Genomic DNA, 20,503 nt, shown 5'->3' with positions numbered 1-20,503 from the left:
AGACCACATTATAATTAAGCCGAGCTGCACTATTTAAAACCGACAATTTCAACTCTGCTTGAGAAGCCCCAGTGGCCTAATGGATAAGGCACTGGCCTCCTAAGCCAGGGATTGTGGGTTCGAGTCCCATCTGGGGTGTGTTCATTTTCTTTTCTTCACTTACCTTCATAGATCAACTTATTAAGTATATTTGCTCCTTTTTAAAGAAGTTTGATATATGTATTTAATTTCAAAGTTTTTTGAAAGTAAAATACATACAATTTCACCTTTGATTTTTTTAATTTGAAATGTTTAATGGAAATGTATCCACCTTTACGATTGGATTCATAGAAAGTTTGGAATCTGTATTCTGATTTCGTCGGAGAACTTATATTTCCAAAATTATTACCGTCAGTTTTTTTTAGGGCAAAAAAAGGAAAAGAAAATGTCTATGTTGAAACTCCGTAACTTTTACATTAACCTTCTGCCTCCTGTAGGAAATACGATGTAATTACAGCTATTATTTGCGTTTATTTGGAGTCAGAAAAATACACATCTTGGGTATTTTAAAAAAAATGTTACTTGTGTTAGCTGATGAGGAATTACTTTGTCCAGATGGTGTACTATATATATATGTTGGAAAACAAAACTGTGCCTTGCATTGCTGAGGGTAACAATTCGTATTTGAGAACATTTCATTTGTGAAATACGAGGATCTTAACTGTTCAGGATCCAGATCCTGCCAGGGACCTTCTCTTTCACTTTGATTTAGAGTCTTGTCCAGATTGTATTCATTTTTACAATCCATGTTAGAACAATACTAGGAGAAAGTGAGGTCTGCAGATGCTGGAGATCAAAGTTGAAACTTTATTGCTGGAACAGCACAGGAGGTCAGGCAGCATCCAGGGAACAGGAGATTCGACGTTTCGGGCACAGGCCCTTCTTCAGGAATGAGCAGAGAGTGTTCAGCAGGAGAAGATAAAAGGTAGAACAATACTAGTCAAGATAAGCCAACGACTTATATTTACATATGATTCGGAGATGCCAGTGTTGGACTGGGGTGAACAAAGTTAAAAATCACACAACACCAGGTTATAGTCCAACAGGTTTAATTGGAAGCACTAGCTTTCGAAGCGACGCTCCTTCATCAGGTGATTGAATGAAGGAGCGTCGCTTTGAAAGCTAGTGTGCTTCCAATTAAACCTGTTGGACTATAACCTGGTGTTGTGTGATTTTTAACTTTATATTTACATAGCTATTTAATGTGATGAACTTGCCAAGGGCGAAGTATTTTTCATACTCATGCCATGATAATAATAATGTAGTAGTGATGCTGCAAGTGTGACATTCAGATGGGAAGCTAAACTGTTGGAAGAGATGAATATGACAAAAGAATGCATAATGGTAAAATCTAGAAATTGGGGCTGTATTTTTGTGGAAAATGTATGATTCATGCCTAAGAAAACGAGATCCATGCAGTCTTGTGGCTTTTCCAATTGCTTATCTCATGCCTACTTTCAGAATTATTAAGTTGTAGAAAGCTTTGGGGTGACATTGTGAGTGACTCTCCCCCCCGCCCCCGAGCCCCGGAGAGGCGGGAGACATGGATCGATGCGCTCTGTGCTCGCTTATCTCCGCCTGCCCACAGCTTCTCCGCTTCTGTCCGCCCAAGATGGCGGCCCTCGGCGAGGAATGTCGGCCCCAGTCGGTGGCTTTACGGTGAGAGCCTCAGCCTCGGCCTTAGAGAGCACGGATCCGCGGGCGTCTCCCGAACCGTTAAAAACAATAAAACCCAGAACAAACGGCTCAGGTTCGCCGGGAAGCAGCGGGCGGCCTACCTCGTTGGACAAAGCGTCGGCGTTTCCTGGATACTGTGGCCGGGGGAGAGCGCTGTCGGTGGGGCGTCCGCTGACGGGAGGATTCGGGCAGATGAGCGTCGGAGGGTGAGGGGGCGCTGGGCGCAAAGGTTAAGAGAAAGGGCGGGAAGGCAGGGCTGTCTAGGGAGAGGTGACAACCTCTGAGCAATGCTAAAGTCAAATATAGCAACGTGAAATTTAACTCTTATAATGTTAATATTTATTCTATATGCAGTACGTTATTTTAAATTTCATTCATTTTTTGAAATATAGTTTGTTTTCCGAATTACATTCTACTTTGAAATCTGAAATTAATCCATGGATAAGGGAGAGATAGGAGACTATCATTGAGAAGTAATTTTATTAAGAGTTTAATGTAGATCTGTATTGGGTAAACTGTTAGTCACAATCGTGATGTAATTTAATTAAACAGATAAAATAAGTCTCTCAACTGTGGATGCTGGAAATCTGAAACAAAAACAGAAATTGCTGGTGAGACTCAGCAGGTCTGGCAGCACTTGTGGAGAGGAAGAAAGTTAACATTTCGAGTCAAGTGATTCTTCTTCGGTTCACACCTGAGTTTCTCCAGTAATTTATATCAGAGTATTACTGAGAGCTTTCAGCACAGTCAAGTCATTTTAAATAAGCTGGCCTGAAATATTTGTCTTTATTAACCTCTACCCATTCCTCTTCGTCTCACCACATCATGTCTGTCTTCTTTTCTCTAGGATGTTTATCATTCATCATTTCCCTCCACCAGTCCTTTGAGCCAAGTCCCACACACTCCTGTTATTCAGTGAGGATGACTTGCTTCTGCTTTGGCTTGATGGGTTGTAAAATAGTTAATAAATTCTATTTCCACATTCTATGTACTCTATTAACGAAGAATGCTTGGTAGCATTCTTAATTTTTTTTTTGTGACCTGCTTGGTATTGGATTCCCTTGTATCTGGAACCATCTTATCCACATATAGCATTTTGATTCTTTTCATAATCTCAAGACCTCTCAGCTCATCCTGCTTTCATCTCCTCTGCAGGAAACCTTCCCAATCTATTTAACATAACCTCTCAGTTCTGATATTCTTGTAAATAATTTTTGCAACTTTTTCCAGTGTCTCTTTCTCCATCTTTAAATTGTAGATTAAAAATAATAGCTTGGACTTAATTACAGGACTTAAGCATTGGCAAAAAAATTAAAAGTTGAAACTTTTCATCAGAAATTTAAATTAATCTTCATTAAATAATAGTTTGAATTTCATCATTTTACTAAGATAGACAGCAGTTCCTGTTGCAACTCCGTTCCAACTATAGACCAACCAGTCGGCATCCTTTATCCTGCTGTATCAAATATTGTTTCCTTTCTAAAGTTAGTTTTCTTGTGTTTCAACACTAATAGGGCTTGACAAAAATCTTTGACTTCATGTGCCTTTTAAGCAATGTTTAATACTGTCAATATTTAAATATTGAGTCATATTTTGTTGTCTATTTAAGATCTATTGATATAGATTACATTTTCTAAATTCCCAAAATCTTAGCCAGTTTCTCAGTAAAAACTTGATCCTTGCATACCAATTTTGATCTGTGCTGACTAGTCCTCAGGGCAGTATTGTTTGTTTTATCCTACCACTATTTAGTTGTGCCTGTTGGAAATATGAGGCCGTTAATATATTGAATGTACAGCGCAGAGAGAGGTCCTTTGCTCCATATGTCCTCTTCTGGCCTTGTTGCTTCATTCATGTGACTCTCCTGTTATCATCATAAAAGTCAAATTATGTGGATGCTGGAGTGTTGAAATAAAAATGGAAAGATTATAGTATTCAAGTCTTATCGGCCAAGTGCTGTAAAACGGGATTAGAATAGATGCATGCTTCATGACTGGCACAGACATAATGGGGCCATAATGCGTCTTGTATCTGTGTTGTAAACCATCATGATTTTATGATAAATGCAGGAGAAACTCAGTAGTTATGGTAGCAGCTGTGATGAGCAAAACAGTTAATGTTTTGAGTGCACTATACTTCCTGTAGAGTTATACAGCATGGAGACAGACCCTTTGGTCCAACTCGTCCATGCCAACCAGGTTTCCCAAATTAAGCTAGTCCCACTTGCCTGCGTTTGTCCCATATCCCTCTAAAACTTTCCTTTTCATGTACCTCTCCAAATGTCTTTTAAATGTTGTAATTTTACTTGAATCTGCCACTTCCTCTGATAGTTCATTCCACATACAAATACTTCTGTGTGGAAAAAGTTGCCTCTCAGGTCCCCTTTAAATCTTTCTCCTCTCCTCCTAAAAATATGCCGCCTTGTTTTGCACTCCACCAACTTTAGCAAAATATCTTTGCTATTCGGCTTATCTATACCCTTCATGATTTTATAAAACCTCTATAAAGACACCTCTCAACCTCTTCCACTCAAGTCAAAAAAGTCCCAGCCTATCCATCCCCTCCCTATAATTCAAACCCTGCAGTCCCAGCAACTGCCTGGTGAATCTTTTCTGAACCCTTTCCAATTTAATAATAATCTTCCTATAGCAGGGCAACCAGGTTTGGACACAATACTTTAAAAGTGGCCTCATCATTGTCCTGTACAACCCCAACATGATGTTTTAACTCCAATACTTCAAGACTGAGCATTGAAGGCAAACATACTAAATGCCTTCCTTAACCACCCTGTCTACCTGTGATACAACCTTAAAAGAGCTATGTACCTGCACCCTTAGTCTCTTATGTTCGACAGCATTACCCAGGGCCCTACAATTAACTGTATAAGTCCTGCCCTTGTTTGTTTTACTAAAATGCAATATCTTCTATTTATCTAAATTAAACTCCATTTGCCGCTCCTCAATCCGTTGGCACAATTGATCATGGTTCCTTTGTAATCTTAGATAACCATCATTGTTGACCACGTCACCAATTTTCTCCTAAATTCTCATCCAAATTGTTTATATAAATGACAAACAGAAATGGACCCAGCATCAATCCTTATGGAACATCACTGGTCATAGACCTCCAGTCTGAAAATCACCTACACCACCAGCCTCTCCCCTACTGTCCAGCCAATTTTATATCCAATTGGCAAGCTTTCCATGAATCCCATATGATCTAATTTTACTAATTAGTCTACCATGTGGAACCTTGTCAAAGGATTTACTGAGTCCATTCGGAGAAAGTGAGGACTGCAGATGCTGGAGATCCGAGTCGAAAAGAGTGGTGCTGGAAAAGCACAGCCAGTCAGCAGCATCCAAGGAGCAGGAGAGTCAAGCTTATGCTCGAAAGGCTGACTCTCCAGCTCCTCATGCTGCCTGACTGGCTGTGCTTTTTCAGCACCACACTTTTCAACTTTACTAAGTCCATGTAGACAACATCTACCGCTCTTCTGTCTGTTAACCTCAAAAACTCAAGTTTGTTGGACAGTATTTCCCATGCACAAAGCCATTCTTCCACAATCCCTCTTCTGAATAAGAATATATAGAACTGGAAACGATAACTTTGCTCCTCACTCCACAGAAGCTGCCAGACCTGTTGAGTTTCTCAAGTGCTTTCTGTTCCTGTGTTTCTGACCACTGTTTATCTTATCCAAAAGGGTTCCTTTGTGATAGAAATATAAGGAGCAAAGGTCAACCATTCTGCCCTTGGGGCCTTTTCTGCCCTTCACTCAGATTCTGGCCGATCTGTTTCTTTAGCTCATTTTCCTGCCTTATTCCTGGATGCTTGAATGCACTAGATGGAGTATCCACAGCTCTCTGTGATTAAACAAAATTCCAGAGATTCTAAATCCTTTAGTTGAGCAAATTGCAGATTGGCCAATAAGTTGTTTTGCGATCGTACTGTTTGTTTCCAATCTTCCCAGCATTTCCCCGCTAAGCCCTTTGCGAATGTTATATGAAATGTTTCATTCATTGAAACTCTGAGAAATGTAGACCTAGCCTACTCGATCACACCTCAAAGGCCAATCCTTTCATCCCAAGAATCATACACTTGGAAATCTGCCAAATGTCCAGATTTATGATTTTGCCCTAAATGTTGGCTAGGACTTGCAAAAATCCAATACAGTGAGAAATCGAGGCCCGTTATAGGATCGGAGAAAATTACCCAGGAGAAAAAAAACTAGTGAAAATAAAGCCTAAAATTCAGCTTTATATCAGATCATTATAACACAATGGAAATCTAGGACTGGAGAACATGTTGCCAGATTCATCTTTTTATCCTTCCTTTTGAAATCAGAACAATTCGTACATACCTATAATGGACAATCCCAAACCAAATAACTATTCAGACATTTTACAGTTTTACTCTCAAATTATTCTTTACAGTCAAGGCTTCAAAAAAGTTATTGCTTTGAAGTTATTAAGATTAGGATATGTGTTGCCTTCAAAGAGAATTAATTCATAGGGCACATCTGACACTAGCAACACTGCTTTATATTGCCCATTCCTAGTCGGCCTGAAGATATTAATGAGCTGCCTTCTGAAATCACTTTGTTGTAATGGTTTGACAAGACAGCTCGCATGGGCACCTTTACAGAGCAATTGAGTCAACTATGTTGACTGAAGGCAGTTTGGTCTTTGACAGAATGGTTAAAAAGAGCAGGTTTCCTTCCGTAATTATTGAGACAGGTAGGTTTTACGGCAATCCAACAGTTTTATTGTTATATTTTTTGACAGCATTTTAAAGTAAAGCTGTTTTGTGTTCTCTATTGAAATGCAGCCGGTTCTGATATAACGCGATAGTTCTGTTCTTGTGCGATCTCGTGCAATAAGAAAATCGTGCAATAGCTGCACTGTCTAAACTAGAGGAGCTGGAATCGCATTACAGCCAAGACATGTAATAAAAGTTCTCATTATATAAATAACGGTCTAAATGCTTTGATCGCATTAAATCAGAGTCGCATTGAAGAAATGTTTGTTGTAGCAGATCCAATTTACTTCAAATAGAGCACCGTGCAGGAAACATGTGATTTTTAAAAATATGTTCACAATGTATGGCTTTGCTGGCTAGACCAACATTTGTTGGCCTTTCCTGATTGCTGTTGAGAAGGTGGTAATGAGGTATCTTCTTGTACAGCTGTAGCCTGTGTCATATATGTGTATCCTCAGTGATGTTAGGAAGGTAGTCCCAGCAATTGACCCAACAACAGCAAAGGAACGATAATATAATTCCAAATCAGGATGGGTGTGTGGCCTTGGAGGGGAGTTTGCAGGTGGTGGTCCCATGCACCTGTGATACTTGTTTTCTAGTTGGTAGTGATAGTGGCTTTGGAATTTGCTGTTAAAGGAACTTTGGTGTGTTACGACAGCGCATCTCATCCTGGTCGCCATCAGCTGTCCCTCAATTCGAAGATTACATCTGCTCAGGGCTATGAGTATCTTCCTTGGGTCTTCATGTGACTGATTGCCATCCTGCAGATCTTTGGACAGCTGGGGCAGGACGTCCCCAGATGTCGTGGGATCCTGAGTGCAGCATGTACGTCTGCTGCTGCATTGCCTCATCATTAAGGTACTTGGTCTCAAAGCAGCTTGATGGGCATGTTTCCGTTTTAAGTGATTGGTAGCAAGTTCTCCCCAGTCATTAATATTAATTCTGCCACATTTCAGCGAGACTTTCAGGGTGTCTTTTGCATCTTTTTTGTAAGTGATGCACACTGCTGCCTAGTGGAAGGCCTGCACATTAAGAAAAGGACTCGCACAAATACAAAGCTACATCATGGATCGGGAGTACCCCACGAGTAATGGATTGCTTTTGAAGGGCATTGGCTTGTTTTGTAAGCAAAAATGAAATTTTGTATACAGCATTGTATCAGAAAGAGAAATCAAGGAAGATTTGTCTTTACATTCCCACCAGCTGTCTCAAAGTGCACTGCAGCCAAAAAAGTACTTTTTGATGTATAAAGTGTCATGAAGTTGTGTAGAATGCTCATGAAGTGGAAGGCAGGAAGCGAGAATTTGTTTGTAAAAATAATAGGGAAGAATGCATGGTCCCTTTTAAGAGATGAGTGCTTTTCAAAGCTTAGATGTGAAAGTGTCTGCAAGCATCTGGAGATTAGAGTTTTAAAATGGAAACATGTAACAAGTGGCTATATGATTGGAAAACGTCAGACTTGTTTTAATGTTTTGGCAACAAGTTGGATTCAGCCAATTAATTTAAACCAAGCTCTCAGCAATTCAAAGCCAATTGAATTTAAAACTGATGGTGTTGACAATCTGACAGCAAATATATTCTAAGAATTTGATGTGTCATGGGGGTATTTAAAAAGGGGTTTTTGAAAATTGAGAGAGGCCCAACTGCTATCTGAAGAGATATGAAATTTCCAGCTCTCGGGGGGGGGGGGGGGGAGGGAAAAGCAGCATCTATTCATAAAGGTACCTGGCACTCTTGGATAATCTTCCTGACACCAGGATTCAGTATTCAGAACAGAATAAATTACAGAGGAAACATTCCAGACAGCAGCAGAATCAGCAGAAGAAAGACTGGAGAGGCAGAGGAGCATTTGGAAGACACCATTCTGTGTGAACATTGAGAGACTAAGTTTTAATTTATTGTTTTATTATTACTTGGAATTATAAAATTCCAAGTAATTCCTCCCCCCCCCCCCCACCCCCACCCCCAACTCCTGTACCCAATACTCTGACCAATAAAGGAGAGCATACCAAAAACCGCCTTCACTATTCTATCCACCTGCGACTCCACTTTCAAGGAGCTGTGTCTAATTGATATATACTTGCAGTTATCATGTAGGAATCCTGGCAGCCAATTTCCACGCTGGGATCTCCCATAGGTAGCAATGTGATAATGATCAGGGAATCCTTTCATGATTTTGTTTAATGGATAAATGCTGGCATGGTAATAACAACCCTTTATAAGATAGCATAAAGGGGAATATTCACATCCACTTTTGTATTTGTGCTGATGTTGTGGAGTGGGACTTGAACCAGAGCCCATGTGATGCAGAAGTGGATGTGCTACCTCATGAACCACACCTATGTACACAGTATGAATTAGTTAAATAATCTGGATTTGGGAAGGAATTATGATGAGCACATTGGCAGAATTCCTTGCTTTCATTGAGTGGTGCCATGGCTTCTTCATATCCATCTGTGCCTGGCGATGGAGTTTACATTTTATTGTTAGCATTTGAACGTGAAGTAGTGATATCAGAGGGAAGGAACTGGGGAAAGGAATGAGAGTATCCAGTCTAGATGGACGAATATTGTCTAAAACACCAGTAAGGGTTCCCCTGTTCAACATGCAAGATGGGCAAAGATTCAATGCATGTTGTTGCATCAGAAAATCTCAGGAACACAGCTTGCTTACAATGACTAGCAAAGTCAAACCATATCTGGTACATACTCACCCTCCATCAAAAGTTTTAGCGAATTGTCCTGGCCACAAGTTTCAGCTGTGAATGTATTTTAAAGGTAAGCTCTTGAGGAGCAACCTCCTAGGGAAGGCGTTCATGTTTGACTTTTCTCGCTAGGTGAACAGCTGTTGAGACTATATAATCTATATGATCTGAGTATTAGGTTGGGGAAGGTTCACCTTTAATTTCATTTTATGACTGCTGACTGAGTTGATGAAAGAATGGCATTAATAATAACACATACCCATCTGACTTGAACTGTGCCAATGACTTAAAATCCTGATGCTCCCTTTCCATCAACGCTATGGGTGTACATAAACTGCAGCAGTGCAAGAATGTAGCTCACCATCACCTTCTCAAAGGCAACAAATGCTGGCCTAGTCAGAGATGCATTGCGTCCCATGATGGAATGAAAAACAAATCTGAGATTATTTCCAGTTTTTTTTTTAATGTTCCTGGGTTGTGGATGTTTCTAACTAGGCCAGCATGTATTGCCTATCTCTAATTGCTCTTGATAAGGTGGTGGAGAGTTGTTGTCTTAAACCACTGCAGTCTTTTTGGTGTAGGTATATCCACAATGCTGTTAGGAAGAGAGTTTTTAACCCAGACCCAGAATGGTGGTCCGTTCAAGTCATGATGTTGTGTGATTTAGAGAAGAATTTATTGCTGGTAGTGTTCGCATGTATCTGCGGCCCAAGTACTTTTTTTAGAGAGTATGGGTCATGGGTTTGGAATAAATTAATGGAATTTATTGATGTTAAAACTGCTGCTTTAATTGTGCTGCCTGTTTCAAATGTTATTTAAACATGACACCAGCAGCGATCTGTGTAGACTGGAAGAGATGATGATGATGTATAGTTGTAAATATTCCATAGAATTTGCAGAGCACAGAATCACAGAAAGCTTATGGCACAGAAAGTGGCCACTTGGCCCATCATGTCCATGCTGGTGCTAATATGCCCATGCTTTCTCCCACTTTTGCATCACCTCCTACATATTCTCCTAAACCTTTCTATATGCCCATCTCATTCCTTTTTCAATCATCTTGTCAAGTCCAGAAATCCCATAAAGATATCCATGATATGTTAGTAATTACTTGATATGATAAATTCCACGTTCTCAACTTTCTGTAGATCAGTGCATTTCTGAAATATTTCTTGCATTTTTTTAAAATAACCACAAGCCATATTTTTGGATTTCTTCACAGTATTTCTGTCTATATATTTTTTTTCTAATGTGCACCAGGTCACCCTGCACCCCCAGGGGAAAAAGCTCCAGGCCGTCTCATCCTTCCTGATAATTATGTCCTGTGAAAAGAGATATGTTAAAATATGATATTTTTGTTTTTCTCTCTTATATGCTGCAGGATTATATGCAGATGAGATCTCCAACTGGCCGAAGCACCTGGTTTTCTAAATGTTTGCCCAGTCAGACAATATTTTAAATTCAAATTCCAGTCATGGCTTATGATGAAGCATTCAAGAGAAAAGAAGGTAATTTGCTTTGGGTGATGTCAGATTGAATGTAGCTTGGACCAACCCACTTGTGTCTAAACTGTATGATTTTTGTTTGGAAAGAGTCCTAGATGCTTAACTAAGCTCAGAAGCTCTCACGTTCTTGCGTGGTTAATTTCCTGCTGCTGTTTTGAACCTGCACAGTTTCAGTTTTTAAATCTGTTCCATCAGATGTTTTCTTTTTGGTATAGTACAAAGAGACATTTGGTTTGTTGAGGTTGCTTTTACAGTTTATTTTAATATAATAGACATGAAATTTTATAAATGTCTTTTATTTCAAGGGGCACTATTTAGGTTTTGGAGTGGTTCATGTACCTTGTCATACATATTGTTACTAACATATTGTTAATGGCCCTCTTTATGCAGTGCAAACTTGCTGTTTACGTTTTTTAAGTAATTCATTTCTGTATCTTGAGATTCTTGCCCTGCTACCACAACCTGACTTATCAAAAAGCATTAACTTGTTGTGAAATGTGAACAGGCCAAAAGAGCCATTTTCAAACGTGAAAGTTAATATTGCTTAGAATCCAAGCAAAACAAAGTAGAAAAATCAGAACTCAGGACACAAGATTCCTGGGTTAACATGAGCAACCTTTTTGACTGGGAATCATCTGATTCAAATCATAATATTCACATACGCTATTTGGGAACCAGGAGTAGGAGTCCCGGCCGATTCCTGTAGAAGCGCTCTCTCCCCGTGTCCACTGCAGGTCTGGTGAGCTGATCTGCCGAAGTCTGGTGCTTCTCCCTTTGCTGGTTTGTATTGTTTATCAGTTTTGGTACACATGCTCTCAGTACTAAAATAAAACTTTGTTGCAATAATGCTGTATGGCAGAGGCATTTTCTCCTGCCAATGTAATATACACTGGGCCATTTATAGGGTTTCCAACAAAAGTGTGCCCAGTTTGCTTTAGCGACTATGCATCCAGCTGCCTTAAATACTAAACTCTGGAATTCCATATCTAAACCTCTCAGTCTCTTGCCTCTCTCTATTCTGGAAAGCTACTTAAAAACCTATCTCTTTGACCAAGCTTTTGGCTATCGCTTGAGTGGCCCAGTATCAGTTTTTTTTGATAGCAGTCCTGAGAGTCTTGATTTACTAGTGTAAAGGAATTTGTTGAGCAAATTCCATGCAGTACATTAAGTTTTATGGTAGCTGTCTTTATTTCTTATTTGTCACAATTTAATTGCAGTCATAAGATAACTAGACATATAAACAGTATGTGGGATGGCAAACTGTAACGTTGCACCTTCTCTCAATAGTTCACAAAATCCTTTGTATTTGCAGCATGTGATTAATTTAAGTAGTTAATGGGATGGGTGCATGGTGACTTAGCGTATGATCTTTTATCTCTGGGACGTGGGTTCCAATTCACGTGGACTGAATGAATGAATATCTACGTTTTGTAGCCATGCCTGGAAAAACCCAAAATTTAACCCATCTGCCTCAGGTTTTCAATGTAAGTCTACAGCACAAGACTTTCCTTCAGCTGGCATAGACTGGACCAGAATTTACAAAATGATCTTGAGTTGCCTTTTGTTCGCACTTCTGAAATTCCTGAGAGCAGTACTGCACCAGCTCCCCTGACACACACATTCATCCATTTATTTTCCAATCAGACTTTGGCACCATCAGACAGTCACACAAAGCTCACAAATCTTGTGGGTCTCTGTTGCCAGCACAAGGTAGGTTGGGGCAATAAAGCTTGCTGATGACCGATCAGGAGGTGCTCTTCTGCACCACTTAGTGTAAAGATGTACTGCATCTGCTCTGTTATTCCTGCTGTGGGAATGTTTAATGCTGATATTGAAGACAAAACAAGTGGTGGAACTCGATTGTAAGCGTTGATGTTTCTTACCTCTGAACACAAATATATTTGAATAAGATGCTCTGATCATAACTTTTTTGTATCTTCAAAAACCTAATAAATATGCTTTGTTTCAAGTTATTTTTCACCGAGCTACTAATTTGATATTTGTTTTCAGTCCACCTTTTTGCTTCCATTACTTCATGTAAAAGGAGGGTCCTGACGCAGTCAGGCAGGACATTACATCCTCCAGAGATACTCTCCAACTTCCTTGTTGCAGCTCAGTTGATTGACCTGCTAAGAAGCATCCTCGAGTTGGAAGCCAGGCAAGAATGTGATACTCATTTTCTAGGGGAGGCCCAAACACAAATTAATACCGTTGGACTTTCACTTGGCTGTTCTACTGTGGAGTTTAACACCCTGACATTACGGGCATTCAGTACAGGCTGTTCGGCCCCAGGAGCTTGTTCTGTCATTCAGTTGAATCATTGCTGAGGAGTAGCAACATCAATATCTCTCCTGCAACTGAATGGCAAACCACGATGCTTTTGGATTTTAAAAAATATTGAACACGTTCTGCAGAATTCGAGAAAAAATGTGGGATAGGAATGGATATAGACTTTTAATATGTTTGACTTGTAGTCACCTGCCTTTTCTGGATTGTTATGGAACTCTTTCATATCTGTGTTCAGATTCGATCCTAATAGATTTCTAAAGGTCCTCCATTATGATTGTCGAGGATCTTTAGAATGTGATTAGTCTGATTTTCAGGAGGATAATAGGCCACCTGCTTATCATGCTTTACAAAAGGGAATTGGAGAAACAACTGGAAAGGTAAAAGAAATTGCAGGGCTCCTGGGAAAAAGGAGGGACCAGCTGAGTTGCTGTTGCAGAGTGTTGGATGATCATGCCTAGCCAAATGGACCCCTTTCCTTGATGTAACCATTCTGTGATTCCACTGAAGTTTGAGCATGTGCATTCAGGGTGATTCTTCTGATCATTGAATTCAAAAATGTATTTGAGGTTTAGTGCATCGAGTGCTTGCTGCGACCATTGGTGTGGGCTATTTTTCATTACCTATCTTGAGGAATGCCAAAGAGCACGCTGATGATGGTTTATGCAGAAGAAGAAACCCTTTACGATGCTGGACTTCCCAAACGCGCACACCTGATTTTATCAACTTAACATTTAAACTTGCTTATCCATACACTATGATTGTTTGGTACACTGAAGTCTTGGAGTGATGCAAGATGTCAGTTTACACCTAGGATAATGTCAAATGCTTTGTCAAGAGGAGGCAAAGTTGTAGAGCTGCACATATCGAGGTGCTCCATTGCATTGGAGAGGCTGGTTACAGAGTGTCACAGGGAGAGACCTGTTAAAAAGCTTTCTCTTGATAGGTGATTGGCTTTCATGTTGCAGAAGAGGAGATGGTAAATGAACCAAGGCTGACCTGTTCTAATGAACGAGGCTGAGACCACCAGTTCTTGACTGGGCCTCTTTGTGAGGAGCATTCAACTGCACATCTAATAGAAATAACCCACCCATGCTTAAAACTCCTGCAGGTCATAAAGGAACTGCAATGATAGTGCTGGAAAGGAGCATGAAGCCCAAATCATTGTACCCCTGAGCTGAAAGAGGAAAGGTGTCACTGCCAGGAAGCACCTTCTTTTCCACATTGCTTCCCTCCCCTCCCAAAACAAAAATTGGAGGGGTAAATATATATACATATTTCAAATATAAATAGATGATTTGTAAGCCCTTTACTGCTGTTGCAGATTGTGTAGTGGGTGAAAGCGGAATTGAAGAGGTGGGTCTGGCAGCAGGCAGAAGCCAACGAGAGAAGAAGCGCTCGTATAAAGATTTGCTGAGAGAAGAGGAGGAAATAGATGCAGAAGTCCGAAAGTCAGCCAAAAAGAAAGCGAAGGTGAGGGCTGTTTCTGTTTTTTGTTTTCTAAACCTTGCTGTTTTTTTGCCCATCCTGTGTGCAGCTGCTCCCACCTCGCATCTGCCTCCATCTAAGAAAGTGTGACCAGAAGGGCGTTAGATCTAGGAACTGTGATTCAGACGGGGAAGCTGAGAAGCATCCATCCAAGGCGTACTTGTTTTATTTTGATCGCAGCACAACCCAAAGCAGGAAAACTGCAATGGCCTGGCTCACTCACAACAGACATATCAAAAAGCATCTTTCAAATAATCACTCTTCGTTCTTTGCAGTTGGTTGGAAGGTTGGGAGTGATGGTGTGGTGGAGGGAATGACTGACTGAAAAATCTTTGAATCGGATTTTTCTGAACTTTGGCAATCATGATTAAACACTGGAATACAGTAAGCATTTCCACCTGTTCGTCAGTGAATTTGCAAGTTCAGCCCATATTATGGGTCAGTCTTTACGGGCTCCTTCCTGTCACCTTCCATCTCCATTGCTCCTACTGTGACAGTTGAGTCACAAGCCAATCCTTGTCTTGCTGTCAGAACTATCATGTGCGTTGTGATTGATGGAAAAAATGCTGTGCTCTTGGTTACAGGCAGATGAAAGCTAACTTTGATAACAGCAATTTCCTGAATCTTGGCGTTCCTTCCACTCATTTTGTACTGCATGAAAAACTCCCAAGTGTCACTTGCCTTGCTAAGTGTATGTTGTGAGAATATGATCCCAGGCATATTCTGACTTGGACAGGGGCTGGTAAGGAAGCATTACAGTTCTCACTCCTGGAGTACAAGAGGATAAATCAGCTGCTTCGGATCAATATACAGCAATCAGTGCTGGTCTTGCTGCAGCCAAACATTCTGCTATCGTTCATTTTTGAGGTATCGACACGAATAGTGGGTGAATACTGGAGTGTGTGCGCTACCTGTGGAACCATAACTGAAGGAGGAGTCAGAAAAAGGGAGAGTATTTCCCTTTGTGGAACCACAGTGAGGTTTGCTCTTTGTGAGCACTCTCTCTCAATTGTTTTGTCTCTGTTGTCTTCCTACCATTTCTCGATCATATTGCATCTGTTGTGTTTTTCCAAATATGACTCTTTACATGCAGAGGGGCGTCCGTCACTGACACGACATTAACTTGTACACTGGCAACATTATGGCATCCTATTCTAACATACAGTTGGTGCAACAACTTATACAATATCCTTTTTTTCCCTTTTTTAGTTTTACACTTTTTTTTTTAAACAACTGCCATATTTAGTTCTCATCGTTGAGCTGCTTTGTAGTTTGTTGTTGTCTATGGTCAGTGTTTTTCCAATCTCTTGATGGAGAGCCATACTTTGCTTTCAGTGGGGCAACTAAGATCGAGAACTTATTTGGTGGATCAACTGTAAGCCACACCCTGCTTTGCCACATGTTGGCTATCGACAAACCCGCCTTTCTGAATCATCACTAATAAACAGGGAGCTGTGTGGTCACATCATTGTCTTAACTTGCATTGTGTACTGTGAGGGTAAGTTACTCAGTGCAGTTCCTTGTGAATTTTATGTTACAAAGTGCTTGGTGTAATTGAGAGGATCATCAGAAACTGACATCTGAAGGTGATGGACTGGAAAACGGCAGCTGGCCCAAAACCTCCAACCTGTACTACAGTGGTTGCTTTGTTATGGACAGATCTCTTCAATTATCTCTCATACGGAGGAGTACCATTGGGATCATTATCATTCAATGTTCAAGAATTGGGTGATTTGGAGAGTTTCCTGAATAATGTAAAATAGAAATTTATTGAACATAATTACATTGCTGTATGGCTGATGGATGCAATCCTGTATTCCAAGTTTAAGTGGGTTTGTTCCTTCAGCATTGCTGCCACCATAACCTCGGAGGCCTTCCACAAAAGCCAACAACATCTCACGGTTGTTGATAATTGTTGAAACCTTTGCATGTGCAATCTTGTATGTTGATAATGAGGTCCCTCGCACTTGGAGGATGTCCACTTTCCCTGAAGATGTTGCAACATTCTGTAAGGACCAAGGCACCCTCTACTAACATGTTTCTAGACTGACAAGCATTGGTGTCTACCCCAAAAGGTGCTGGGTTGTTTTCTGTTCTGCTTTGCTGGAATCTACTTGAATAAAGTTGTAGAATTTTGAGGGCAGGTTTGTGCTGTAGACTACTGAGAGTTTGAACGAAATGATCCAAGCTCGTTTTCCTCAGTGTGAGAGTTTCCACACCCCAACTATGAAGGCTCATGCAGCACAAAGGAAAGAGTTGTGATGTAATGCACCACAACACCCATCCTCCAGTTTGATCCTTTTCCAAAAGCTTGTTGCTCATCTCTTAATTATCCATTTAACCTTGACTTGTATTGATAAACATATACTTTGTTGTAGTTACTAAATGTTTGCTTACGTTCATGTTTAATGGCTGTAAAGTTTTGAATTTAAACCTTAGTTTTACTGTTGTAATTCAGGATACTGAAGGTTTCCTGTTGGCTGCCGATATTCATAAGAAAAAGAAGAAATTACATCATTTAATGGGCGAAGAATTCTATTATGGAGGTATTTTCTGAAGTTATTTCCGACATTAGTTTTTGACTGTGATCTCTCTCTCTCTCCTTTGGATGAAAGTCAAGGCACTAGAAAAGGTGCAGAAAATATTTACCAAGCTGATGTTGAAGCTAACTGTGAGGAAAGGTTGAACAGGTTGAGGCTCCTTACTCTAGAAAAGACTGCAAGGTGACTTTTGAATAGAGTTTGTTAAAATTAACAAAAGGTTGGAGAATATTGAGAAGATTAAATTAAATTAAATTACTTTGTGTGGAAACAGGCCCTTCGGCCCAACAAGTCCACACCGCCCCGCCGAAGCGCAACCCACCCATACCAGATGTTTCCACTTGTTAGGAGTCTGAGGTGTATTTCTATACAGAAGTCTGTCCCAGCAAATTTCTTGTGTTTGAAGACACTGGCTATATGGCATCATCTCTTGGTAAGGTGCTGGACATTGATGATTCTCTCCACAGAACTAAAAAAAATAAAAAATAACAAAGAAGGTCATGGTGTTTATCTTCATGTCTCCTTGGGTTCGTTTGCCTCTGGTTACCCACCTCTTTAACAATCGGAATTTTTCTCCTATCTTTGCAGCCTATCAAAACCCTTCATAATTATGAACACCTCCAGTAAATCTCCCCTTAGCCTTCTCAGCTTGAAAGAGGATAATCTCAGCTTCTCCTATCACAAAGTCCCATAAGCCCTTTCTCAGGTATGAGTTTTTTGCTTGAAAGTGAATTAGCAGGCTCTTATGATAATATGTATTTTTCATAACAATGCTGTTTGATAGCATACTCTCAATACTGGACTGTTTTGTGGGATTGTGCAGGGTTGAATTGAATTGAATTGAATTTATTGTCACATGTACCGAGGCACAGTGAAAAGCTTTGTCATGCGAGCAATACAGGCAGATCACATGGTTACGTAGCATAGATAAGTAAATAATAATAGGTTAACAGTGGCAAAAACAAAAATATGGGTACAGGCGAATGTTAAGAGTTTGAGAGTCCACTCAGTATTCTAACATTAGGGTAGAAACAGTTTCGAAACCGGCTGGTGCGTGTGTTCAGGCTTCTGTACCTTCTCCCCGATGTAGAGGTTGTAGAAAACATTGCCAGGGTGGGATGGATCTTTGAGAATGCTGGCGTCCTTTCCTTGACAGTGGGCCTGGTAGATGGATTCTGTAGATGGGAGGTTGGCCTTTATGATTTTCCGGGCCAAGTTCGCCACTCTTCGTAACCTTCTCCGATCTTGAATGGTACAGTTGCCATACTAGGTAGTGAAACATCCAGACAGAATGCTCTTAATGGCGCACCTATAAAAGTTGGCATGGGTATTCGCCGTCATGCCAAATTTCCTCAGCTGCCTGAGGAAGAAGAGATGTTGGGCCTTTGTAACCAGTGCGTCCACATGAGTCCAAGAAAGCTTGTGGATCACCACTCCCAGTAGCTTGACACTCTCCACTTGTTCCACCTTTGTGCTGTTAATGTGTAGGGGGGCATGAGTAACATCCCGCCGAAAGTCAATAATGAGTTCCTTGGTTTTGCTGGCATTGAGAGCTAGGTTGTTCTAGGTGCACCTTTTTCCAGGTCTTCCATCTGCCTTCTGTAATCTATTTTGTTGCCATCTGGGATTCGACCGACTATGGTGGTGTCATCAGCGAACCTGTAAATGGCATCAGCCTGGTATTTGGTGACAGTCATGGGTATATGGTGAGTACAATCGAGGGCTCCAGTGCTGAGTGTTAGTGAGGATGAAATATTGTCCCCAATCTTCACTGATTGTGGCCTGTGGGTCAGGAAACTGAGGATCCAATTGCAGAGAGTGGGGCTTAGTCCGAGATCATTAAGTTTAGTAATGGGTCTCGAGGGGATAACAGTATTGAAGATTGATCTGTAGTCAATGAGTAGGATCCTTACATAGCTGTTCTTGGTGTCAAGATGTTCTAGGGAGGAGTGAAGGGCAAGTGATATGGTATCTGATGTGGATCTGTTCGACAGGCAAATTGGAGTGGGTCAAGAGTAGTGGGGAGGCTGGAGTCGATTAATGCCATGACCACCGAAGTTAGGGCCATTGGGCGGTAGCCATTGAGACAAGCTGCATGAGCCTTCTTAGGCACAGGGATGATGTTGACCCTCTTGAAACAGGCAGAGACAGTGGCCTGCTGCAGGGAAAGATTGAAGATGTCTGAGAAGACCTCTGACAGTTGATCTGCGCATGCTCTGAGTGCACGTCCTGGTATTCCGTCTGGTATCGCTTTCCTTGGATTCACATAAAGGACAACTGATCTGACCACTGATGCAGTGACTGTTGGGATAGGTTCGTCAGGACTTGTAGGAATGGGTGATACCTCTCTGCTGAAATTCTGCTCAAAGCGGGCACAGAAGGCGTTGAGATGATCTGGGAGGGATATGTCATCGTCTGCTATCTTGCACTGTCCCTTTTAGAACCTGTGGTATCATTCAGTCCTTGCCATAGTCGCCGGGTGTTTGTCTGCGTCTCTAGTTTGGATCGGTATTGGTCCTTGGCTGTCTTAATGGCTCTGTGAAGGTCATACTTGGATTCCTCAAGGTTCAGACTCAATGATGGAGTATGGGAAAATCAACAGCTATGATTGCTCGAACCTTCAGTGTGGAGAGAAGACTGAGGGATGATTTGATAATGATCTTTTAAGATTATGGAAGGCTTTGATAAGGTGTACATAAGGAGGATGTTGCCATGTGCAGACAAGGTCAGAATTGAGTCACCAGTAAGTCCAATAGGAAATTCACGAGAGATTTCTTTACTGAAAGAATGTGGACCTCACTACTCAGTGGAATAGTTGAGGCAAATAATGTAGATACATTCAGAAAATGTGAGATCAGTACGTGTTCATTTAACCCCCATCCTGACAAAGGTGAATGGAAGGAGGTTTATGAGGAACATGTACTTCAGCATGTACTTGTTGGTATAAGTGACATGCTTCTACGTTGTAAATACTGTGTAAGCATCGAGGTTATTGGATATAGTACCAAATAGTTAACTGAGTTTTGTTCCAAATGGAACTGGTGGTGCTTTGGGTTGTGGCAATGGTGCCAGAATTGGTCATCAAAAGGGGTCCAATACTATTGTACTGGCATCAGAAGAGGGCGAATTTCACCTTGTCCTGTAATAAACATTGAAATGATATTGTGACCAGATGAGGTACTGATGGGTGACCAGTGCTGATAGATCTGATATCCTCCAATGAGTTAGTGTTTTCAGAAGAGCAGTGAGGAAAATGTTTGGAGTTGGGGAAAATAGTGCGATGAAAACGATTGATTGGATAATCTGAAATGTCTTCAGCTCGTGGTATGAATGAGGGCATTGTTCTCACTCACAGAATGGAGGTCCCCAAACCTTTCTGGGTGAAGATTTCACTTTCAAAGAGTTATATTCATAGTTGAAAATCACATAACACCAGCTTATAGTCCAACAGGTTTATTTGGAAGCACTAGCTTTCAGAGCACTGCTCCTTCAAGTGGATAACCACCTGA

The 20,503-nt window shown here is 40.8% G+C and overlaps 1 protein-coding gene and 1 non-coding gene across 6 annotated transcripts in view; both read left to right on the top strand.

Annotated features, from left to right (window-relative positions):
* Window positions 1-65: 65 nt before the first annotated feature.
* Window positions 66-138, top strand: trnar-ccu (transfer RNA arginine (anticodon CCU)). The gene has a single exon. It is a non-coding gene; the product is annotated as a tRNA-Arg (tRNA).
* Window positions 139-1,614: 1,476 nt separating this feature from the next.
* The window catches only part of hmgxb4a (HMG box domain containing 4a), a 50,706-nt gene continuing 31,817 nt past the window's right edge, over window positions 1,615-20,503 (top strand). The window contains exons 1-4 of one of the 5 annotated variants that reach the window (XM_043679940.2): window positions 1,615-1,698; window positions 10,557-10,683; window positions 14,291-14,439; window positions 16,913-17,000. In XM_043679940.2, the coding sequence (XP_043535875.1) occupies window positions 10,650-10,683; window positions 14,291-14,439; window positions 16,913-17,000 (271 nt within the window). In that variant the 5' untranslated portion in view covers window positions 1,615-1,698; window positions 10,557-10,649. The other 4 variants (XM_043679942.2, XM_043679943.2, XM_087978370.1 and 1 more) reach the window with 4 other exon arrangements.

This window comes from Chiloscyllium plagiosum, unplaced genomic scaffold, assembly GCF_037043375.1.
Source record: "Chiloscyllium plagiosum isolate Xiang-an unplaced genomic scaffold, Cpla_swu_hap1 HiC_scaffold_33, whole genome shotgun sequence".
In the NCBI taxonomy this organism is placed as follows: domain Eukaryota; kingdom Metazoa; phylum Chordata; class Chondrichthyes; order Orectolobiformes; family Hemiscylliidae; genus Chiloscyllium; species Chiloscyllium plagiosum.
The sequence above is the reverse complement of the archived record's forward strand: the minus strand, read 5'-3'. Positions and strand labels throughout refer to the sequence as shown.